General features: G+C 39.7%; 1 protein-coding gene across 3 annotated transcripts in view; it reads right to left on the bottom strand.

Moving 5' to 3' along the window:
- The window catches only part of LOC121328269 (histone-lysine N-methyltransferase PRDM16-like), a 183,685-nt gene that overhangs the window by 89,035 nt on the left and 68,068 nt on the right, over window positions 1-26,582 (bottom strand). For all 3 annotated transcript variants that reach the window (XM_041272859.1, XM_041272858.1, XM_041272860.1), the window contains exon 3: window positions 2,130-2,180. In XM_041272859.1, the coding sequence (XP_041128793.1) occupies window positions 2,130-2,180 (51 nt within the window). The remainder of the gene's footprint in view (window positions 1-2,129; window positions 2,181-26,582) is intronic.

The raw sequence follows: 26,582 nt of genomic DNA on the forward strand, positions 1-26,582 counted from the left end.
CTCAGCGATGTCTTTTTATTATGAGTCTCTCTGGGGAGCTAGGGGAGGTCGGGGAGAGTGATAGATAGATAACGTTATAGATTATCTCCCACAGATGTGTTTTCTCTCCGGTAGCCTGGGGTTGTTCCCTCTAAGTAAATAGAGACTAAATAGAGATCCGAGCACAGAGAAGAGTCCCCTGGGTCCCTTGTCACCATGGCCAGAAAAATAACCCATCCCACATATCCTGCTGAGCCTTAGGGAAGCGAGACACAATCTCTGAGAAGAAGCAGAGGAGCATCCAGACTCAGCCCAAAGTGACTTTGGGAATCTTCAATACTTGGCCCAGTATACGAATACTGCATAGTGAAACTGTTCCATTTTAATTGTATTCAACTTGGAGATATGAAAATATCAGTGGTGGGCAATATTACATTTCTGTATTGATATCGTGCATGTATTTCAATATCGATAACAAAAACAAAGAAAAATGTAATCACACAACTGCAATATAATATATACCCGATATTTACATATTCAGAATTAATAAGCAAAAACTTACTTTATCTTGGTTGTGCTTTGCTTCATAAATGTCGATGGAGAAATACAAGGTCTTGTTATATATTTTTTTACAAATCCATCCTCATCCACCTCAAAACCAAAATATTTCCATACTTCATTTCGATGTTGTTCATTTTCTAGCCATTCTGGAAGTAATGAAATCTTAAGCTCCTTTGCATATAAATGCCGACTCACAGTTTTTGCAGCATCAGCGAGCGTATGACAATTTTTTTTTTTAAATCCCAGGATATCGCATCAATATCATTATCGAACACTATCATATCACAATATTGATACTAGTGCACATCACTAGAAAATATGATTCGTTTTTACCAGTAATCTATTAATAAATCAATTTCCATAAAAAAAAAAAGGGTTAGGCTCTAGTTTATAAACACTAAAAACTACAAACATCGTTCTTGGTGAATTAGGGGGAAACTACATAAGGGTTGCCATTTTGGTTGCAAGAGAGAACTGGAGGTGATGCCAAATACCCTTCCACCTAAAATGTAGTGCTTACTACACCCTAGCTACAAAAGGTCTAGCATGAGCAATATGCAAGACACTAAAACACTTACCGCCCACATACGCCTTCATGTATTCGCTAAACAGTTACTAATGTCAGCTTTGGGATGTCATTAAAGGAGTGCTAAGCAAAACATTACTGTTAATATTCTTACTTGTTATCCCTGCCCCCACCCCCTTCCTCTTCTGGTTCTTTGCTTTGCTTGCTCAGTTTTACACCAATGGTCTACCTGCAACCAGGCCATGTGACCTACCACCCATACAATACCAGAAAGTTAAATGTGTTTTTATTTATTTTTTTATTTTTTTATCTACAGTGCAGGTGTTGTCTACAGTGCAGGTGTTGTGCTTACACCCACAGTAAGGCCTTGTGACAGCATGAAAACCAACAGTCGCGACAGCGTGACTAAAGAAGACCAACACAAGAGTGACTTTGTTGGGGGGGCGTTTTATTGCTTCACCGGAAAGCCGCCAACACGCAATTTGAAACTGCATCAAAGCGAAAGAGGGTTGATTCAGCCCGTTACGTTTTTATTTCCCCGATAGCCTGATTGCGTCTGCCTCTGGCCGTCTGCTGGCTCTCCAGAAGGTGTTGCAGCATTGTTGTTTCACAGTTCATTACATTTATACTTGAACTCTTTACCTTTCTGCTTTGACCTCTTGACATTGGCCATAAAAGCAAACTGCCCGCCCCACCTTCAATAAATGTAGCACCTCATAAAGTCCCCAGTGGAGCTTCTATACATCGTGTTTACCAGCTGAAGCTCCGAGAGTAATGCAGTACAGTACTTTGAGGATTACAGTAATCTGAAACAAAATCGTGGGAGGCTGCTGATTTCAACAGTCAGGAAGTCCCACAGTCCAATATCTTTAGTCATGGTTCAACCAATCGTCAACCATCATTAACTTCTGCTGGTAATGCTGCAGTCTCCCAACGGGTCCTCTAGAGTTTTTTCAGGTGAAAATGCTGGGATTCTATTTGCATCCCACTGGTATTTTGTCAACCTTCCTGTTAAGATTTTTCAGGAAAGGCATGCTGTCAAAGAAAACCAAACGCTTCCTACCTTTTTAATGCAGCCATCTTGTGTTGCCATATCATGGTTGTTAAGCATTTCCTAAAATGACAGAGAGAGAGAGAGAGAGAGAGAGAGAGAGAGAGAGAGAGAGAGAGAGAGAGAGAGAGTTACAATGCATCATTATAATTAGAAGATCGCTACCATGACTAACTAGTTGAGAAACAGAGATGACATGCTTCTAAAATTCTAATAAATATTGTTCAATATACATTTATTGCATGATCCGATACAAAGTTTGTACAGGCTCAAGTTTCTGTATAAATTGGACCAAGGCTGATGCAATATTTATCTAGCTTATTAATGAACATTGTTTGACCAACAGGACAGAAAAGTTGGATCTAAAATGCCCCCCCCCCCCAAACATGTAAAATGAATATTCACACCTCTCTCTCTCAATCTACTTATGTATCTACACACACACACACACACACAGTTTACAGAGTACTATAGATGGTGTTAATTTGTGTGACAGGAAATTAGTGTAAGACACTTAATTCTGACTTCTCAGAAGATAGGTGAAATTGAAGATTCATCAATATTTATCTCGTACACTGTGCAGAAGTTGTTCTCTGTCTTTTCTACCACATTAGAACATTCTGTTTATGAAGTGAACGATTGTTCAGGCTTTGAAACAGCTTTCTGCACAGTTTGCCAGTACCACATGCTACGGGATCAAGCAAAGAAAGAAATCCGGACGTGGCCTTTTCTTTGACTAAACCCATCTGAGATTATCAGACAACATTAATAATAATAATAATAATAATAATAATAATAATAATAATAATAATAATAATAATAATAATAATAATAATTACATTGATCTCTCCGACAGCCCTTTCAACTTTAGAACAGACTCCTTTTTTATATTTGACAACAAATTCCAATGGACTTATACTACTGTATAATGAGTTTCGAAATCTGCTCTTTAAAAAGGATTCAAATGTCGTTGGGTAGGAGAAAAACTTTTTTTGTATTTTTTTTTTTATGGAAAAATGTGTAAATATACGTTCTACATTGTTATTTTTGAATGCCATAGGTCCGTGCACAATGTTAAATACTATGTCATGTAAACGGAGCAGAGACAGCCTGTCCTGTTGCGCTCCAGATTAAACAGTTGTAACAAAAATACCTTGCAACTTTAGTACCTAAATAGAGGCTCAATTAAACACTTTAGGCAAAAAATAAATACAAAGACCTTTATTGGAATGACCTTTGACTGCGCTGGTTTATTATACAATACTCAATAGTATGGAGATATTGAAGTATTTTTGGCAGTACTATACAGTTATATTTGATTAATATATTGTCCTAACCCTAATCGTCTCGTCCACAATGTATTGATGCACAGCGCCTTCTAACACTTTCCCAGAAGCCCCTCCTGTATGCGAGTCCTGTGGAAAAAAAAAACCCTCCCAGAATGCACCTGGTCTCCCTCGCCCCACGCACCATGTGAACTTGCTCTGTTTACCTGAGACAGTTCACATTCTTCAAACACTCAGGTGATTAATGAGGATTTCTGGACATGTTCCTTCTCTTTAAATATACACTGAACAGATAATATTGTGCACAACGGTTTTTTTTTTTTTTTTTTTTTTTTTTAAACCAAGTTTCTATTGAGAAAGACTCCAAGGTGGAACGTCAGTGCTTTGTAAATAAAAATAATACAAACATGTTTGCTTATGGTTGACAAACTGGTGAACATCCCAGCGAAGCAGTAATCTTGCCTGACTTAATGTTACCTTAAGGCTTAGCTAATGTAGTCATTAAAAGTATATGTGGGAGAATTGTCTACAGTTAAGCAGTTGTTACCTTTAGCTGTTATTTCTACATGACTTACAAACACCATTTTTCTCATTCACATGGCTGTCAGACACAACCGCTTGCTCCCAGCTTCTTTGGTTCTGGTGCCTCTCAGTGTCATATTGTGTTGAATATGATGGGCATTCTATCTATAGTATCACAAGACAATTTAGCATTGATAGATATTTGTGAATGGGGTATTTCATACAGTCGCTACCCCCACCAGAGCTTCAATTCTGAGTAACTAGTATTGACCACTTACATCCCAGCACCAGATCACTGTTCCTATAATGTACTTACTATAACATACTTTGGGAATCTTGGTAAGCTTGTGTTCTTAATTTGTTAACAATAGCTGTATCTTTATGAACACTGTAATATAAGAATTACACCAGTGCAGTAATATTTTGACACTTTATACAATCTTGTATTTGCACTGAACTAGGATACAGCAGTGGTGTGTTGTGTTGTGTTGAGAGGTAATGATTTCAGTAAAGCCTGGTTATTTTCTTGTCCTTAACATTGTTACAATATCTAAAAATATAAAGATGCCCTAGCTTCTAAAGCAGGTGTGACAGTTTCGAAAGAGCTTGGCTTGTTTATTCCGCACTTTAGATGAGGATCTATTCGTTAATCCCAGAGAATCGTGGGTCTTCCGCTAATGTCGAGGAAACCTTGTGAAACGTGATTCACCCACATCCTGTACAGTAACAGAATACACTTGAGCATATAAGCTTACCTAATGCACCTTTCAGTGTACTTTTTAAGTATGTTATGACAAGACTAAAGATGAGCATTTGTGTCTTAGGTTAGCCTTGCATACCGTGGGATTATAAGGCATTACACAACTTTCTCTGCACTCTGCAACTCGATGGATTTTCGAGTGCCGCAGCACCATTTGACTCAGGGGTGACAAATGTTTGATGATTTATTTTGGGTGCAATAAATGCTACTTCCTGTTTCACTTAAAACACTGGAAACCTGTTAAGACACAGATGGTGAAGTTGAGACCAACTCACCTGTGACCTCAGCCTGGCTCTCGTACTGTAAAAACTCAGCAACACCCTCACAGCACACAACTTGCAAAAAGCAAACATAGCTATTGTGTTGCCGAAATTATAAACACAGTCAAACTGATGCAACTCCGCTGTCTAATTTGCATTAATAATACATACATATATGCACTAAGAAACATAGTTACAGTACATAGTTAAATGGCAATAGAAGAATCAATATAATCAAAAACTGGGAGTGTTGACACCACTATATTAGGAGCAAAAGAGTTGTATTGCAATTAGTCCCTCTATACTGGTAAAATAGCAGTATGGCGTGATCATATTTATCAGTGGGATAATCTGCATTTAAATAAAAGGTAGACGCCCCTAGAGATTTGCATGAGCATAATATTAAATAGCCTCCTGTTTTGTAATTTCTTGTGTCAATGTTCATTGCACTGCTTCATTTCCTGCAGGATATACAGAGTCTGCCATTATAATTTATAGTCCCCTTGCTTTCTTTGCACAGCACTGCATTTGCAGCATATAAATAAGTTATTTTGGGATTTATAAAGATATCAGAACGAACCAGCAAAAACCAGAACAGGGCTATCGCTATTTAAAACATATTTCCACAATGAGCTGCTGATAAAGATTTCTACTGTGAATACCAGGAAGTTGAACAACAATCTGATCGAATATATTTATGATGACTTTAATAAGCTGAAGACTTGAAACCTTTAGCCAAGACAAATAGTGAGAGTGCACTGATAGTAAATGGCACATTTGTCTTGCCAAGCGCAGCAAGATCAGCGATAGGAGGCTTGTTTAATTTAAATCTCTCCCTTCTTGGGATTGTTTGATACCTTATTATATTCTTATCAGCCTCTTCAAGCCTGTCGTTAATGGATGTGAGAAAACTGTAAAAATCACAGCTGAGGAACACGCAAGTGCGTAGAAAGGTGAAGGAGGATGTTGTCTCCTTTTCATTTGCTTACTTATTACTTAGCAAAGCTAACAGTTGATCTATGGGAATTGCAGAGAGGGTGTAGCAACAAAACGCGTTGACCCTGTAGATATAGCAGTGAAGTAACAAACCTCTCAGAACTACACAGGGTTATTCATGTACTATGTGCCATGCCAATGAAACACAATGCAGGCAGACTGGATAGCTCTTTAGTACAACAGGAATGGTGCAAGATTAAATACAGCAGTGCACACCGAAGCGTTAAAGCTAGGTCAGCACCTCGGCAGTAAACACCATTACTTTATTTTATTAACTAGAAACAGAAATTGACATTGCGTTTCATATCTGTCATGTAAATTTATTAAAAGAGGGGCTAGATTTTATTTATGTTTCTTCCATCCATCACCCCCTGCCCATGCCCTTGTCCTTTTAGTCCACGGCACTGAACCGGGTATTGACAGAGTCATATGAATGAATTCCAGACCTTATTGATAAATCCTTTACCGAGATGACCAGTAATAACTGTAAGTGAATAAAGAAGGAGTGATAGAGCTTGCTATAATAGCCTCTCTGAAAGTCCCGAGCAATAAATTAGGAAACCTTACAGTCCTGGAAGATTAGGTGTTTGTATGAGGGTAAGCTTTCTGTAGATTGAAGAGTGCCTCTGGCCTCTCTTTGTCATCTGCCTTCATATTTTCATCGCATTACTCTTACTAAGAAAACAAATTGGCACAAAGGCACACAAAACAGGAAAGAGAGAGAGAGAGAGAGAGAGAGAGAGAGAGAGAGAGAGAGAAGAGAGAGAGAGAGAGAGAGAGAAGAAAAAGGTTATTCTGCATACACTGATGTCGATCTCCTGGAGAGGAATGGGTATAAATTTAAATATGGGATCGAAAACCTAAAATATAAATTTATAAACTAAACAGAGTCCACCTTTAGCAACCTGCCAGCAATAAAACCATACGAAGATACAGAAGGGTGACCGTCGTCATACAGGAGGGTTTACCAGTTTTATTAAGATTTCTAAATGAATAAAAGACAGATAGCATTCTGTGACTTTGGGGTCAATCAGTTGACCTCCATTGTCCATAGTCCTTTCCCTAAAAGTAAACATATGTAGGAACAGGACTTATGCTGGAAACTATTCATAAGCATTATAGTTTTATTATCATCATCATTGCTGCTTTATGGATATAAAAAGGTCCTTTGGGTCAATTTGGGCCTTTGCTAGTCTTCAAGACCATGAGTCACCCAAAGGACACACACAGAATTGCATTACAGTGTAACGGGCAATGTTGTGCTATCCACTGCTGTTATTTATTCTGTCCCCCGTCGGGGAGATGAGGTTATAAGCTCTGTAACCATGAAAGCCGATGAGCCTGGTTCTTTTGCATAGTGGTTAAGACCTCCGCTTGCAGTGTGCAGGGTGGCACGGGTACCCAGCCTCTGCCCTGGCACAATAGCAGCACAACTAGAACTAGACGTTATCACTTTATTACTCCTGTGCAAAAGTCGAGCCGAATGCAACCTTGTAGGTTTGAAGTACAAGGTGCCAGTATTTGAGAAGAGTATGATTCAGAATCTCCCTGTAGGAAAAGTTTATTCTTCTACGGGCCTGCCAATGTGTGCCTGGGTTTTAAAAGGTACTTCCTTCCAGGATTTTGAATGATAAAGCTGGGAATACATTTACATCCTAAGCCAGGCTTTGATGATGGACTGGATCCAGCAACACATTAAAATCAACAGTTTCTTGTGAGCTGCTGTAAGTGTGTCTAAATGAGCACAAACGTGTGCTTTATTTAGCTAGAGTTTAAGTTCGGGTCAGTGCCTGTTCTGGTGGCAAGCCATAAACCGGTATGTTTTTTCCAATCAAATGCATTTCTTAAAGTCAGTTGGCGTTAAAGCCCATGTTTCACGAATACTCCACTTTTTTTTTTTTTTTTTTTTAAACGCTGCACATGCCATATAAACCTCAGTGTTATTGAACATTTTGCCTGGTTTTCCCAAGTCCTAAATGTCTTTTAAATGGAGATACGTATGGAGCAACCCCCTGAGCCAGTGAATAGTCCTTTTGTCTGCAAAATGTCTTTAGAACACAGCAGATCTACAAAGTTGGGTCATCAATAGGAAAGCGCAAATCGCTGCAAGAGACGTGCCAAGGCAAACACCTCGTAATTTTATAAAACACCCTTTTGTTGCAGCACAAACGCCTTTTTCTTAAAAAAAAAAAAAAAGCATAAGCTCCTTCTAATTAAGGCTTGTGCCTGCTGACAGTTTAATTTATTAACAACACTAATGGCTCATATTTTTAATGAAGGCTATGGAAAAAATGTATGTTTGCTCAACTGACAAAACATCATTCACCTCATGTTCTTTAAGTTTATGAGGTCAGTATAAAGGTAAGGATACAGTGGGATAAAATAAAGTAACAAGACATGTTCATTGTGGCTTTTATTTTTCTTTTATGCACTTTGTTGATATACATTTTGAAGTTGGTAGTGACATTACTTTCTAGGAGCTACAAAATACCAGCTTGTTTTGAAAGAGCTCTGAATCTAATGTAAACAGCAGACTATTTATACAATTTTGACGTCAACTTTTGGCTATACCAGCAAAGTGTATGGCCGTGATAGAGGCCCCCTCCCTTTGAGCTATTCAAAACAGACAGAACGATAACTAACATTAAATACATTTCCGTTCTTTTTTAGCCCTATTACTGTACCAGGCCTACTTTTAAAGTACAACCATTTGATCAGCACGACAAAAGAAACAGGAAACCTGTTGTCTTCAATAATTCTACAATTCATAAATCAGAAATTGCCGACATTTGGTAGTCGAAGCTGTGTGTTGTGTTAATTGTTTCATTTCTGATAGCGCTAGTGGAAGCTCTTGGGAGGCTGCAGTGTCTGGGAATGTATTCCTGCCTGGCACGCTTTGACAGTAAGGGTGGGGTTTGTCACTTTGATGCCTTCAATGCTGCTGAGTCATCTCTTTAAATGTGACGGGCCTGTCGGCTGTCAGCCCAGGTGACAGAGTGAGAAGAATGACCACCAATTAATGCCTGACGATCAGGGGGCTATGATGCACAGAGGTCTGTTTGAAAACCTATACTTCAGCACTGGGAAACTAAAATGTTTGTACTGGGAATCACAGTAACAATAACACACCGGGTAGAATAAATATGTATGTTTGTTTATCTTATTATGAGGTAAGAGAATGGTATAAAGAATGTACGTTTATTTATTTATTTATTTATATAGTATCATTATTATCTAAATTGGGCAGACTATGATAATGTGCCAGTCCTACAGTATTTAAACTACCATGGCACAAGCCACTGACGGGTAAGAAGGTTACAAACTCACTGCAAATTCTAGTCGAAAACATTTGTCATTTAATTTAGTGTATCTTTTCAGGGTTTATGAATAACCAGCAACTGAACCATGTTTATTCTTGTTAGCCGGTCCAATTGTTAGATTCATCCGAGGTCTCGCGGGCAGGGTGGAGGGCAGGACTGTGTAGGGTTTCATCCTGTGAGCCGCTTAAGGTACGAACAAATGCGCCTTCTCTCTCTCTCCCCTCTCTTACACTTTTTTTTTTGTGAAAATAAAAATAGTCGTGACACCGAACACTTCTGGGAAAAGTGATGAACAAAAATGTAAAAAATATCAAAATGCAGCTGAAATGAAAGTTATAATAGGAACATGGTCTAACCAGCCAAGAATAATCCCTGTACCAGCCAAATTGTTACAGTCCATCTGGCAAGTGTGCTGAACCTCACTGTTAAATACGGATCTAAAAGTGAAAGAATGAAACTTCTGATGCTGGACACTGGGAGGCTGTGTGTCAGACTTGATAGCTCACTGCAGATCCCCAAAACTCCTTCGACCACCACTGAAAGAAACACGACCCCTAAAACAACTCGACAGCGCTTCTAATCTCACGTCCAACACACAACAGAAAACCCAGAGGTGGTAATTATTTAAGGGTTTGGGTTTCTCCCATTACTAGCACGCCAAAAACTGTTAAAAGTTTGCACCTGTCATTATTTATTACTGTTCAATGTTGCTTAACCCCACCCCTCTCAATTCCTTTGCACTTGATCATTATCTAAAATGCAAATAAAATCTCTAGTGTATTGGAACGGTTGGGAGTGAAAACCTAGTGAATTATTTCAACCTGTCTCTCACTCTTGTGATCTCTGGAAGGTATTTATTCCTACGCCAAGAGATATCACCCATTTATCTCTGCCCGTCTGTCCCCAAGTCCACGAAATAACCCATCATCACCATAATAAATGTCAAGTGCTGATGATTAATGCAGCTAATGAAATTGATTATCTATTTCCACCACATAGCGCACCCATGATTCACTGCTGCCAGTTTACTTGAAACAGCAGATTACCTTCAAAGACTAACCTTCGCATATAGCTTTTCCTTGGAAGGCTTGCCTGTAAAAAGACTCAAGAAGCCACTTTAATTAAATGAAATAATACACTGATTAAATCAGGAATTGATTATTTAAAGATCTTTATGTACCATACTTGGGGTTTGGCTTTGTCTTTAATTAAATCTGTTTAGGTATCTTGCACGCTTTCAAAAAATCTCAGAGGTTTGGATACATAGGTACAGCTTATTGCTGAATGATAAGTAAGCAAGCAAGCTAAGTGCTAACAAAATGATTTAAACAGGACGGGCCAGCTGTGCTGCCAGATCCTTACAGCGAGGCTCTGCTCCTGCTCATTTTTACAGCTGGGTGGGACAAGTGACTTGCCCAATTAAAGGTTTGGGTCGCACAGCGAGTCTGTAGCCGAGCCAAGCTTACTGAGCCAAATACATCAAGCATTACTTGTCAAATACGTAGTGAAAATAAGTTTGGGATTATTCAGTGTGTATACAGCATACACAATGCTCCCACTTTCCAAGCCATCGCTTTATAACACGGAACTAGGTGTAATAATGCAGGTGTAATAATGCAGTGCGTCACGTTTCCCATATTCCCTATAATGCACTGCACTGGCCTCTCGTTATAAGTTCAAATCTGAAATGGTTCCTGAAGGGAACTGTACCTGTTTGCCTGCTGCTAGTGAAGCCATTGGCAACCTCACGAATTTGCCTAACTAGTGCTATTAATTACAAAATCTGCCCATGCTGACAACTGAATAGCGTGAACACCTGCCACCTGTGTACATGCTCTGGAGATGAACTTCATCTGATCACAACTGGCTTAATTAGAACACGATAACGCTTTATTACCCAGTCACCTGAAATCCTTTAGAATTGTTATAATCGCAGACTCAAAGCTTGAGCAGAACAGACCTTGACAAGAGTGAGTTGGGTACAAACTTGTCAAAACCAGCGCTGAAATAATAATAAAAAAAAAACACCAGCAGGGAAATTGCACCACGCATACTCCGCATATCTTGTGAAAGATCTTGCATCACAGGTTTTCGTCAAAAAGGCAAGGAAACCACCGAATCAGTGCTGTGACAGTTCTCAACGCAAACACAAACAGCACACTGGAATTGGTGAAAGTGTTATAGCTCCTCAGCCCTAGACTAGATAACAGACCCATTAGCGATGCTTGGCAATTGGGGAATTGCTTTGGAATCCGACTCTGTTTAATGCAAAGGAAGCACTGGGTTGTTTTAAAGGATCGGTGAAGAGGGACAGAGGATGGGGGACGGGGTGGTGGGACGCGGGTGTACTGTAATGGAGCTAGCTGCTCGTATGTTTTGGCTAGAAGTCTGGTTTTATCAGTGGGGACACAGCGCCTCATGGGACTATCAAGAGAAAGCAACCCAGAGCCTGTCCATTAGGAGCCGCAAAGGGAAATTCAGGGAATGTTATTCTGGGATGGGTTCTTGAACGGTTGATAAAGACGATATTCTGCAGCCATGTCTGGGGCGCTCAGTTACTCGACTCCCATAACTTACTTTTTCATTTTTCCTCCCAAGGAAAATAAGATAATTCCTGCCAAAATCCTACAGTCCTATGGGTAATGCTTTGACATGAAAGCCAGGCAAACTTTGACGATGAACTTCACCATTGACAATACTTGGGTTGCTTGGGTTAAAGCTTTCTTTAGACTATGCTTAAACACTTCCAGTGCATTCCATCTGCTTATTTCTCCCCTTTGGAAGAGCAACATGCCGCATACAAACAGCAAGCCAAGGCTAACAAGTCCCTATACTCTCTGCAGTTTTCCACCCCCCAAAGAGAGATCATGCTCCGATGCTGGCACCGCAGACAATGTACATCTTGTGTGAGTAATTTAGCATCCAGGACAGTCAATCTTGCTGCTGGGTCGGCTTCCTCAACCCTCTTCTGAGGGCCGCCCCGCTCTCCAGGGCAGTGTGAAACACTTCCTTTCATGGCCCTGACACTTTGCAGATTGAGACGTCAAGCCTGTCCAACTGCAGCAAATTAGCAATTCTTCTTGTGCTAATTGGAAATAAAAATGTTTGCTGGGAGAGTAACTGGTTAGGAATGCAGTTTGGAGTTCCTATTACCGGTGCTTTATTGCATGATGTACGCCCTGTGTTCCCATGTTAGGTAGGAATTTCGGAGGGGCTACGAAAGCTGTTAAAAAATTTAACCAAGAGCTTGCTGTAAACTGTGTTTTAGTCGTTTCCTCGAAAATCAACGTTTGTTTAGTCTGTGTACTTTTTGTATGTTACAGAAATTGTAAATCTTTTTAGAGACAGCATACTAGCTGCAGTTTCTCTAGACTGAAACATTTTTTATTCTGTATCCTGTTTTCACCACACACCTTTCTCTGGTGTTAAAAGAACATAATTTGTTACATTTCAACCTGTTATCCTTTAATCAAAGAGCATAGATTCATTCATAATTATATACATCATAAGGATACCGATTACAGGTCCATGTTGTACTTCTATATCTAACCAGAAGTCTTGTTTTCAAGGGAGGCAGTAACCTAAACACCGCTACATACAGTCCTGTACAAACATCGATACAATGCATGCACCTAAATGCCTTTGCACACTGGGACGTTCAACCCATCTTGTCCCTCAATAGTGCCATACTGTCTACAAGAACTTTCAATGCCTTCATTGGTGCAAAATGCTGTTGACCTGCAGAAAACATCTTTCTATTGTTGGGAATGAGCAACGATGGGATAGTGCAAGGCTCATTCATGAGTCTAAAAAAAAAAACCTGCAGTCTTCAGTCTGTACTCTGTAAAGCAATCAATCTACCAGCCGAGCCATTGCACCATTGGAACACAGTATTAGTGACTTGCTTTTCTCATTTCTCATATGTCCAAGTCATTTTCTTCCTCTCTGGCAGGGATCATTTTCTAAACTTCTAATCCAAGCTTTCCAAAAAGAGACTTCTTTTTCCACTTTGGATAAAAGTGCTGAAGAATACAAGTGACAGGCATGCCTAATATCTCTTTCTGCCTATTTTCTTTGCTTGATGTCTTTATGTGAGTTTGAAACTCTGGGTCTGAATGAAAGGGGAGTCTAGTGTGTGACCCCCACGAGAGACGAAAGTATTAACGGAGAAATAAAGAGACAGAGGGGAAACTCAGGCTCCCTGCAGAGACATAGGCATCTTCTTTGGCAGCCCACATCTTGGCTTCAGACGGCTTTTGTAAGAAGAAAAGACGGTTCTTCTTCACTAGGGCACGGACAATAGCTGTTTTGTCAGTCGTGGACACTGGGAGAAAGAGAGGGTCCATCCTGGCTAGGGGTAGCCTTTGGGGCTTGCAGATGTTGAAATAAGGATGATTTATTACCCGAGTGTCCTTGGTGGCATTTGGCTACCTTCCCAGACACAGAGAATTAGTGGCAGATAGAAACAGGAGGAGGAGGAGGAGGAGGTGATTGCAGATCAGATTCCTCTTAATACCTTGTATGGGCATGAAGAAATCCTCTCTGACTGTCATGGTATTTTTGTTCCTTTCTCTGAGAAAAAAAAGAAAAAAACTTGAGAGTTGAGAGAGTGTCTGGATGGCTGGGCTGAACCCTGTCAAGACTCAATTCAGCTAACTATCCCCTCCGAGGAATACGAAATAACAAGTCATCAAATTAACGTTCCCCTCTGGTATTCCTCTAAGCACTGCTTGTTATGAATGATCTTTTTAAGCATCATACCTCTGTCACCAGTGCCTAACCCCTATTTGTAAAAGCATGTAGGAGGATTTATTTTTCCTTTCTCCAAAAACAGAACAAATCCCCTTAAAAATTATATGCAGTAGCGCTCACTCTAACCAGCCCTGCTGTATATTTAAACTAGCTGCAGTTTATGCTATGTAAGGTCTACGGAGAGTACAGTACCTGGGTTTTTTTTGGTTTGTTTGTTTAAAAATATCTTCTTACATAATCCTGTGCTTATTGGGTAGACTGATCATCTCATCTCACACCCAAGGAGCCCTACCTTCTGCCCTCTCCTTTCACCCCTGTAGAACTCCAATCCAGCTCAGATCACGATGAATAGGGCCTGGCTGCCTTTACTTTTGGGGCGGGAGTCCTTGACCGAAACACTGTCACACAATTGGGTAGCTGATCTTCAGGAGATCCAGATTGATAGAACAAAACCCATGGCATTGAACAGAAGGGGGTCTACCTGGATCAGAGCTCTAAGAATTCTGAGAGCCAATAGGAAGCAACTGTACAGCTTTAGAATCAATATGTCACTTATATATCAGCCGTGTGCAAAAAAAAAAAGAACGAGATATTGTGCCGACCCTCACCTTTAAGGTGTTAATATTCTATCTAGATACATGTAGTCCTTAAAGTCTAGAAAAAGTAGATAATGATTTGTGTTCGTTTTACTTTAAAAGCATCAAAAAACGTAATATGCAATTCATTTGGAATATGGTTACTTTTAAAATTACAGAGCCTTCTTAGGTGTATCGTACAGTCTATTTATTACATTTATTACAGCTCTTTAAAAGAAAAAAGGCACAGTGCTTTATCGTTTAAGCCTCACAGAGTCCCGATAAGTGTTCCTTGACTTTGCTATACTTCACATCAGCACAAAATACCTCAGAAACATTTTCCATGACATGATGAAACATATTTTCCCATGCCTTTGTGCTGCAGAAGTGGCACTACCCTGCCCAGAGTTACAGTAAAGGTTAATGACAGACAAGGGACAATGAGCTGCAGACAAAGACCTTCATACACTTCACTTTTCAATGGCTGTTTCATTTCTCTATGAATAATTTAAATGATCATCCACCGAGTATTACTGAGAGTATTTCTGAGAGAGCAAAAAAAAAAAAAAAAAGACAAATGCCTCTTCTTTTTTCTTCTTTTCGCGATTCTTTTCATTTTTTTTGTCTCATCTCTTTCATGTTGTTGCATAGGCTGTGTTCTTGCCATGTGAATCAGTTTTTGTGAACAATGGGATATATGAGGGCTGAGGGGGCAGAGGAAGAATACTGCTCTTGTTGTGCTCCGGCCGGCTTGACGTTGATTAATGAGGGTGCGGACATGGGCAGAATGTAGAAGGGGAACTCCGGAAGGCCTCCGGGCACTTGGAGGAAGAGGGTACCAAGAGAGACCAGAAAGAAATCACACCGAAGGGCACTGCATGAAGGCCAGAGGTGCTTAGACAGCAGGAGGAGAAGGGAGGGGGCAAGAGTGATAACATGCAGACACATTTTATTATGTCCTTACCACACTTTCATCAAATGTTGGGATATTTGGGATCCCAGAGGTAGCATATGGAAATTATTGTATTATAAAACAGTTGGTGTGCGATATTAGCTAAACTTCAGCCTTACTTTCTCAATAGAATATAAAATAATAATATAACACAGACAATCGTACATCTCTCTCTCAGCAGCATTGCATGAAAATCATAATAATCATACAGCAAATGCGTCGGTGCCGTTTGCCTTCTGAACCTTATATTGTTTTTCTTCTCTCAAGCATGTTGCCGTTTTTGATGCGACTGAAAGGACATTTTAAGAGAGAAATTTGCAGCAGTACTTGGGTGTACACATTGACGGACAGTAAGCAGTGTGTGGGCTGTGAAATCACAGGCTGTTGGTTACATCTTTCAAACAGAAGAACAATATCAACCACAGTCTTTTAACCGGGGGAGCTGCACACTATAAGGATCATAGAGATTCTTCACCGTTAAACAGGTGAGTAGCTTTGGCACCTGACCCCAGGCACTTACAGCAGGGCACTTGAGTCATGGTTCCAGCAATACCAGCAGCGTCTCGTGGCTCTTCAGGCGTTCCTCCTGGACAAACGTCCTCAGAGCACTCCCTCACCTGTAACTCCAGCATGGCAGGCTTGAGCTGAAACAAACTTAACTAGAGCAGGGCGGTGGATAAATGGGAGGGGGGTTTAGAGTAAAGAAAGAAAGAATAAAGCTTCCGTCTAATTTGCTCTTTTCTGCACCACAGCAAAGCTGGCCTATTTCCCAGCATATCACTCCACCAGTGAATAAGGTCAATTGGTTAGCGGCACTTCTGTAGTGCTGATGGTTTTTCATAGAGAGGTAAATGGAGTGCAAATTAGCCGGAGCTGTCAGAAGACAGTCTTTTCTCTCTAGCACCCCCCCCCCCCCCAAACCAAACTAAGAATACAGAAAAATCTGCTGTACTACAGGCAATGAACTAGAAATAAATAAAGCACCAGAGTTGAAATCTGCAGCAGGGAGCTGCTTACAGCACACCTAAAATCACTGGCCATTGTCCTCCTGGTAAATTCATGAACTCAGTCGCCAGTCAAGGTGCAGAAGAACTCAAGCTAAGCTCCCTGATCACTGAATGCAGCTTCTCCTGTAGAATCACTCAAATCTGTGTTGCTTACAAACACATATCACAATAACAACAGGGCAATTAAAAAGATGAATACACCACTTGCTGCTGCTGCTCTAACCCTTTTCTAAGTGAAATTACAATACTTCTGTATTTTAAAATATTTCAGAAAATTAGCAGTTTTTTGTATTTCACATTTCACTTCACGTCAAAGCAAATACAGTCCCGTAGTCTAGGAAAGTGTATGTACTCTTGTGATAGAGAAAGAATGATAAATCTCCCTCCCGACCTGTGAGGGCGCTGCGTAAAGGGAACAGAGTGCCCCGGACTGGATTGGCCTGACAATTCATTCCCAGGGTTAGGTGGAAGTTGGCCATTTAGAACGGGGACGGAGCTACAGTACATCGAGTCATCGCCCCAGAAGGGAAGTGATGTGGCAACCTTGGATTGGAGGAGAAACGGTTGCACTCGGTAACCAAGGGGGGCATGACTGATGGTATATAAGGGGACGTAGAGAGATGATCTGTTCCTTATGGGTAAGCCGAACTGGAATGAGTATTGCATATTACCATGAGTGTTTTGTTTGTTTTGCCATCTTATTATTCGACAGCTAACATGATCTGCAGCTGTCGCTTAAGGCCAGCACTAAACCTTGACAACACTGCACCATTGTACACGAATAAATTGATATACACCACAAGCACTATAGCACTCTCTGGACTTGTGAATGTGCGTGTGTTTGTGTGTGTTCTACTGTGTTTATTATTTATGAACTGTGTCATTATTTTGGGACTGCAACCAGTTGTTTTGGAACAGTGCAATACACATTGCTCTATATTACCTGGGATTACTCTTTGTGGTCAGCAGACCAGGATTATAACAATAAAACCTGTTTGGATCGTGAACTTTGTTGTCTGTCTTCTGTTTCATAATCACATCACCACTACACCTGTGCACTGCAAACCACTTTGCCACAACCCTACAGCTAAAAAAATAAATTTACGGATTACGAATGGTAAACGAAATGGGGTGTTGATGTTAAGCACAAGGATACTGGCGTGCAGAGAAGAAGGGAAGACCCTAGGGAACAACCACCAAAAGTATTTTCAGTATAAAACTGAACAGGATTAGCAAGACGCATGTTTTTTTTTTCTTCCTCTCTTTCTTTCGCTCCTCCCTGGCCTCATTCTGACCCTTGCACATCCACTCCCATTGTCTCACCACTCATCTATAGGTAGGCACCTCACAATAAAAATCCAGCCACTTCAAAACAGAGGACAATGGCCACATTTCCTCCCAATTTACTTCAAGAGAAAGGGAGGCTTGTAGTCCTTTCATAACCCCTTGAATGGGGCTGCCTAATTCTGGCTCAAAAGTGGCCTAACCTTCATTTCCCCTTCACTTCTTTGGCCCTATTTAGGTCGTCCTGACTTTGGCTAATTCAGGAACAATGCGAGCCAGTCCTGCTCAGCTCCTGGCTCTTTGCAACACTGTTTGGAGGGTGCGTCTGCGGCCCGACACCCCCCCTCCCAAACACACTGGTACTCTACTCTCTAATTAGCCTACTGCTGGGTCCCGCCGGATGTCCCTCTTCATCTTTATCTCAGGTCACTTTTTTGTATTTTTTTTGCATGACCTCTTCTCTTTTCCTCTGTCTCTGCAGAACTCGTATGTAAAGCATTTCAGGGCAATGGTAATCTTCGTAATATATATATAGGGTATATAATATATATATATATATATATATATATATATATATATATATATATATATATATATATATATATATATACACACACACACACACACACACACACACACACACACACACACACACACACACAAAAGGGCTATACATTTTTCAGCATGCTTTTTTGCTGTTACTGTTTTCTGTGTTTTTAGGCAGAGTAGTAAAAAGATTACTAATGTCTTATATCTATCTATCTATATATCTAGCTATATAGAAGTGTGCACATTTATTACAACACTCCATTGCTTTTGTAGTTATTGGACCATGCTTGACAAAAGTACCAAATGTACAAAAGAAAATGGAATCAAATTACACCTCTTACTGCTTCTGGTAGACTTGTGATATCATTTTGTAGTTTCTTTGATTACATGATGTTAAATAAAATATCTAAATTATGTTCATATAGCTATGCCTCAATCCTAAAATTATAGGTATGCAAAACTTTTGGTCATAGCGTGTGGGGGTGAAACTTTGGTTTACACTCAATCAGTTCTTATATCTTTGGACACCCTGTTGTTAAAAAGCTCTCATAATAAATAACTTTGATATATCACACAATTCAGCTTCCTATGAGCATTTACACATAACTGGATAATGTGTCAGGAATGGAATCTCCCACTCAAAGATCAGCTCTCTCTGCACCATTCAGCTTCCTTGAGCATTTACACAAACTGGATAATGTGTCAGGAAGGAATAAAGGAAGGGTTTATCTGGGAATGAGATGGATGGACTTGGGAGGGGTGTTCATGAATGTCTCTCTTGGAACCAAACTGTAAAACATAAGGAAGAGCAAAGTGCCTTTTTATCTGGCAACGTACTGAACAAAAAAAGTTTTGGTACAGCTTGAACAACCCAAGATAAAAAAAAAAAACATTCTTCAATTAAAAAAGTAAAGGTTTGACAGTTCTTATTTTCACTATATAATATATATATATATATATATATATATATATATATATATATATATATATATATATATATATATATATATATTGCTCATAGCTCACAGAAAGCTAAGCATCATACAGTTTCACTATATCAAAGTGGGGCTTTAGCAATTACAATAGGAGTAATATTTCAATCTATAGAGGATACAGGCCTATATAACACAAGAGTATACAACTGTTGTTAAATTAGCAGGATTTCAATATCTTTTTTTAAAAGGGAATTATTATAAGAGAAAATATTGACAAACACACCCACCTGACTATAAGGCTAACTGTAGGGGGGTGATGGAAGTCTTGAGGCCCTGCTGTACTGCAATGAAACACCGCACCCTCTTTCCTTGCACTGGAGAGACTCCAGTTTTACTTGGTGATCGCAATAATAAGAGCCCAGTTTATGGAGGCTGACTTGGTGATTCAGTCTCTAAGAAAGTCAATACAACCGTCTGTGTACAATTTGTTTTGATTCTTCTCACTAACGCCAACTGACAGTTCATTCATCAGAGCAGGAAAACGCCAGACCCACGAAGTGAAAACGCAGGTGTGTGTGTGTGTGTGTGTGTGTGTGTGTCCGTATTCTGAAAAAGAAAAATATAGGAAAGCGATAAGCACTGATACACTGCAGTGTTTTAAAAAGATGAAAGTAAAAAAAAAAAGGAATAGCTTTTCCCTCATAATAGTCAACAGAGTGCTGTTTGGATTTTGTATAACTGAAACGAGAAATCCAAAGCTTGCATCTTCTATCCCTTGCTTACTGAAATCTCGCCTGGTGTGTAAATTGATTACTTATTTGTAACAGATAGACGACTGCAAATTGAATTATGGAAACACTTACTTTAGAAGAGTTCAGTTAACTGCAGGTAACGAAAGTCCAGTGTGCAAAATGACTTATTTTTTACTTGTTTTTGTTTGCGGTTTTCTCTTTACAGTTTATTGTGTGTATGTACATGGATGTACAGTATCTACCTTCATTCGTACTAAATCCCACATATATAACACAAGCCTCTATCATTATTTCACGCTCATTACCCTAGATTCAGATATGCAATATACACATTACAAAACAGGTTGGTGCTTAACAGTTCCAGTTAATAACTCAAGTGAGATTGGCATTCAGTGGGGTCCTGAACCAAGTTTAACAGTGGCACAAGGAGGGCAAGTGTAGGGTCAGGCAGTGAGTGAGTAGCCAAGCTTTTTTCAAACCATGATACCAGAGACCAAGTCAAATCCCTTGGCCCACTTTTTTGCTTTATCTAAAGCCGTTTTGGTTGAGATCCTTAGCCAGACTAAGTGTAGATACAGATGTGTGTCTAAATTACCACACTGGTTTCAGGCTATTTGCATGTGTGAAAGATAGCACCTCAGTCAATATAGAAAGGACCCACAGGAAACTGGTATTCACTTGGGTTTTATAAAAATATGTGGTTGCTGTTTTGCACTGCCCAATTTTCGAATCCAACAATGACTGCAGAGGGCCAGAGACAACGATCATTCTGCATGGAAGCTGCTATGTTGAGATCTAGTTCAACCTATCGTTTGCTTGACCCTACAATGTGCTAGTAAACTTCATGATAGTTGAATCTAAAGTGGTTCACATGCAGAATCTTTGCTTTTGTGTTTTTAATGCAGTTGTAATTCACTGTAAAACAATGCTGAGAACTAGGGTCTTGTAAAGATAGTAGCGACAATCAACATTTAAATGTCTGTGGAGTGAAAGCCGTGTTCCTAGTCTCCTCCCAACTGGGGGGGGGGGCAAACAATCTGATCATGCATAAATGCGGATGGCTTTTTTTTTATATATGTGACACTCCATCTCCCAAATCCTCTCTCTGAAATGTCATGCAAACATGTTTTTTTTTTTTTTTTTTTTCTTTAATATAGCGGTTTGGTTGTCAGGTCTTTTCAGGCACAGACTCAGAGCCATGTGAAAAGTTAATCCCCCTGTGTTCCTCCCAGACTCTCATCTCCCTGGGAACCCCAGCCATCGGGCAGGCTCAAGGGCGAGCTGACAAGCCTGGAGTGGGGGTCTTCACTCGCGGCCACTTGAGCTGCCGCATTCCCATCCCGCTCCTGTCCTCTCCACCGGATTGTCATCAAGAGATTGACAGACAGTGGTATTTTGGATTTCCATTTTTAAGTGCCCATCAAGCTGAAGGATGACAGAGTGCATCATAGAAGTTTCAATGAGTTTCTGCTACTTCTGAGCCCCGCCACCCCCCTCTCAAAAGAGGCAGCCCAATCTCCCCAACACTTGCCTGTCAATGCACCTGAATCACTAACGTGATAAACATGCTTGATTAGACAAGCAGGGTTTTAATTTTTTTTTTCATGTGCAAACCCAAAGCTCTCTTCATTTATTGTACATGGTGACAGTGGATTAAATAACTTTTTTTGCTGGAAAGTTTTACCTGTACCTGCTTTAACCCACAAAGTACCAAATACTTTTTTATTTAAAAAGCTGCATTTATCATAACAATACATAGTTCAAAAGAAAATTTAAATAACAGGTAGATGCCAATGCAAAGTAGTCTTTAAATGGGCACTTTATGGGTTAATAGAAAGCCCCTACATGGTGATGGCACACAACGTGTATTTTTTAAATGATCTCCGTGGTATTTATATCTGCAGCTGATTCCTCCTCCCCCATCAAATATCACTATGAAATACAATATCGTAATTACTTAGAATTATTGTACTGGTCCAGCATTACTGAAATACAGCAATCGTGTTTTTTATCATGGGAGAGTTCTGCTTGTATGTAGTTTACAGCCAGGACGGGACTGAATAACAAAGAGGGTCAAGTAGCTTCCTAAAAGGTCAGTGAGTCAATAGCTTACATCACAACCTCCTGGCTTCCACATTTTGTGTAGAGGTCCCTTTCTTTCATAAAAAAGTCCTAAATTATACTTATACACCTGAACCTTTCGGCAATTTCAAAACCCTGTATTCTAAAACAGCCAGATCTTGTAGGTACAGATAAAATATAGCTCGGATTTCCAAGTTGATAGTATAGTATATAGTAGTATAGTATATGGATACTAGTAGTATAGTATATGGATATATAGTATATAGTATTATAGTATATGGATACTGTAACAGGTGTGGAACTGGTGGACATATCTCACTTGTCTGTCAGTTTCATGGTTCATCACAGAAATACAGTGTGATAATTCAGTTTATGCTTAGCTGCTATCTCCGTTTCCAATAAATACTTTTAAGTGCAAGTTGAAAAACAGGAGGGACCAGTTAGTCATCTTAATCCCTCTCTTCTGTCCCTCTCTTGCTCACTCACCCTCTCCGTAATGTTCTTTCAGGCCTCTGCTGTGCGGCTAGGCCGAAAGCCTGATAAATTAGTTTGGAGGGAAGCAAGTGAGATTTTGGTTGTAAAGGTCAGTCAGACTTTGTTCCTAGTGAGGGTTTATCTCAACCGCAGCTGCGCTGGACAATAGTCCAGGTCTAACTGACAGAAACCCAAGCTGTGCTTGCTAAATTACTGCACTGATAAGGTAAAATTAGCATCACTGTGATCCAAATAGCAGGGAGGAGGAGGAGGAGGAGAATGACTTCCTTTTTTGGCCAGAGACTCATTTTTTTGTTAGTTGAAATATGCAACCTGTTACTTTAAAGCCACCCCTTCAAATCCAGTCTTAGCCAATACCAATATATTTTAATGGGATTATCAACCATCTCCCTCCAAACACTGTCCACTAAAGTAGGTAGTCATTATCAAAATTGTTAAATTATAAAGCTGGAATGGTTTCATTGGAGAAATGAGAAATTTTATACATGCGCTTCTCCATTACTACTAATAACAATATAAAAACCAAATGCTTCTTAATCTGTTGATTTTGTCAGCTACAGTTGTACAAAAAAAAAAAAGTATTTATTAAAAAAAAAGTACAATTGGGCAGGAAGCCAAACATGTATAAACATTGTTGGCAATTGTTAAAAAGTAAAAGCTGTACGTTTGACATCTCTTTGTCCATATCACCAGCTCATGTCTATGTTTATTTCTAGAATTTTTTTTATTTATGTAAGACAACCATACATAAAAGGCTAAATATGTCGCCAAAGTGATTCATGTCAAAATGCTTTCAGCTTTCAGTTGAAGCTTTTCATAGAAATCATAACAAGGTTTTGTTTCAGCGCGACGGAATGCAGAATGGTTTGTGTTTGACGCTAACATGGGAACAATCTTTTAGAGATTATCTATTGTGTGAAATTTTCACTGAAGACAGACAAATCAAAATCAAACTGCCACAACTAATGCAAAATACAAAATAGTGGTTTACCACCTTGTATATGGATAGGGATAGGGCTGAGGAGGCTTATGAAAAAAAATATGACATTCATTTTAAAATGATTACATTATTCAGAAATTTTGAATTTCCACCATGTAACCATCAATCTTGGTTTCAGATGTCATTAAATTATAGTCTAACCCAGGAAGACTAACTAGTTGACGAAAACTAGATGATTTGTTAATAAATAGCTAACTAGAGTGTGTTGCATGGGTAGAGCAAGTGTTTAAGCTAACTATTGAGCCAACCTGAAAACTCTATTCAAAAGGTGAAATGCTCAGAAAAAGGATAAAAAAAAAAGTTAGGAAGTTGTTTTAGTTTTTACTTTTTCAGGCAAGCAAACTTTTCTTCTGCAGTGTTCTTGGTCTAACTTCCTTATGCTGCGTAGATCTCAAAACACTCAATCAAATAGGATTGCAGGAATACTATGAGTAAGCCATATAGGAGCCAGAAAGGTTTTCCGAGCAAAAAAAAAAAAAAAGGCGTACAATTCGCTTCCTTTACTTTGAGGACTTCATCTCTTTATGGGCCCTAAATCTGAACTAATGAGAATGCTGAACAAAAAGAAAAAGAAAAAGCAAAGACATTTCTTGAGCCCTACACGTCTCGCCCTTCAGCCCATACTGCAGGTGGCGTCGGCTGTTTGCAAGGGAAGGTCACGAGTCTGTAGCCCCCAGCTCAGCCCCTTAGCTTGGGCTCTAAAGTCGCCCGAGTGATCCATCATGTCTGCGGCTCACGGATGGCAGGGCAGGGCTTGGGAGTGGGGTGGGGTGGGGTGGGGGGTGGTCTCACTACTCGGTTAATGGTGTGAATAGATGCCACCCGCTACGGGGAGGGAAGAATCAGAAGCCAGCTGACTTTGCACCATTGTTGAGCTGCGAGTCCAGGTGCAGGCACTGTGGCACTGAGGAGGGGGGGTTCAACAGAAGCTCCTCTAGCCTCAGACTCTCCCTGCTGTTCCTTGCTTCCCAAGGCTTGGCTCTGCGCAGATGCAGTGGATGTGCGGCATTCACCTTGGAGCTATTAGGTTATTGCCCAGCCTTGGACACACAGCCTGTACCTGTTTGGTGTAAGGTGCATGGTAAAACGCGTAAGAAACATCAGTGAACTATCAGCACAGTGGTGTATGCACCAGCCGACTGCCTGATTGGCTTGCTTTGAGAAGTTTAACCTTGTGAAGTTGTGAATATTTTTGGTGTAAATGTGTGTAACGCAGGCCATGCCATCCCTCTGTGTTCCATGTCCGCATACAGAGATATGTTGTCTCTTTCTATTGCCCAAATAGCGGAAAACCAAATGCTGCATTACTTAAAAAGCTTTTGTAAATCATGTTTTTTTGGGGCACACAGGTACCTACAAACTTCATTAATGAACTGAGTCAACACATAAAAAATAACGATGCAGGAGTCGCAGTGATCTATTTTGCATTGTTTGTAAGATAAAAACATGAGACAGCCAGTGAAGCAATAACGATTGAAAAGCTGAAGGTTATCAATAGTGATAGATCATTGAACCAGAGACTTAAAATAGGTTAACTGCTTACCATTGAGGCCATTATCCTATAGAGAAACTCTACATGCAGCTGTTTCTCTAGACATGACAGAATTAATGAAGTCTGATTCTGTGTAAACCGATCACTTGGCATTTCGTACAAAATCTAAAGTTCTTTTGGGCAAGGAAGAAATGCATGATAGTCTCCCTTATTCCCAGAAGGGTTTGTCTTAAAACAACTCATCATTTGTTACATCATCTGAAACAGCTGCAGGCTTGACAGGATTGTAGAGATCAAGGGTTTTGAACAGGGGTCCGGGGGTCTCTACCACTGAGCCAAAAAAAGTTCCCTCCATTAGTCTGAGCCAGTGTATATAGCCTTTTGCTTACCCCATAGTTATTTCTGTATCAATCATTTAGAAAAAACAAAAAATGATGGCATATCAGTGGTATTTCACCACAGACCAGCTTTAACATTAACAGTTTTTTTTTTCTAACAAATTCAGTAAGACCCTGAATTCTCCCTTGAAGCCCCCAGCCCCCTGCGTTCTACACCGACTGTAAAACTTTCATCACTGTGCCGATATCTACATCTGAACTTATCGTGCCTTACCCTTTTGTCTGTCTTTTTTTCCTCTCTTCTTTTTATTGCAACACAGCCCTATCTGTCTGTTTTACAGTTTTGCAGCAATATTTATCATAGCAAAAGGATTAATGGAAGAGCCACTGCATTGTGCAATGAGCCGGTGGAGCCGCGCTGAAGTGTGTTCAAGTTGATTTTGCTCTGAGGAGGGTGACTGCTGTTTAATTCCTGCCGTCTCTTCATTGCTCACCCTTTCGATCAATGTACACACATTAAATCAGCCAGGATAACCAGCCAGCAAACTGGAATTCAATTAAACTAACCAGAGCCCACTCAGCAGCGTGTCGATGGGACCGTGGTTATCTCTTTACTTTAAACGCAGAGAGCTTTGAAGAGCAGGAAGCGCAGAAACAAAACTCACAATTCAACCAGATGGATATTTTGTCAAGGTGAATGAATTCTGAAGTGGATACAGAGCTAAAAACAACAGGCTTGTGTAGTATTAAAAGAACAAACCAGCAAAGCAAGCAGGATTTATATATATATATATATATATATATATATATATATATATATATATATATATATATATATATATATATTATATATATATATAATGATCAAAATATACAATACAAAAGTAGAACACTAAAACAAAAACACAGAAAGTGATAGTGGTTTATTAAGGAAGTCCAGTATGAAACATGAATCTAATTAAATTCAAATGGAATACAGAACCATTACTGTGTTGTTTTACAAATAACTCTGAATTGTTACACACAATCATTGAAATTATTCTAAGTATAAATTGTACCTATTACTAGGGCTTTCTTGAAGAATGCGCCCAAAGGACTGTATATTTGC

This window comes from Polyodon spathula, chromosome 16 (genome assembly GCF_017654505.1).
Source record: "Polyodon spathula isolate WHYD16114869_AA chromosome 16, ASM1765450v1, whole genome shotgun sequence".
Classification (NCBI taxonomy): Eukaryota; Metazoa; Chordata; class Actinopteri; order Acipenseriformes; family Polyodontidae; genus Polyodon; species Polyodon spathula.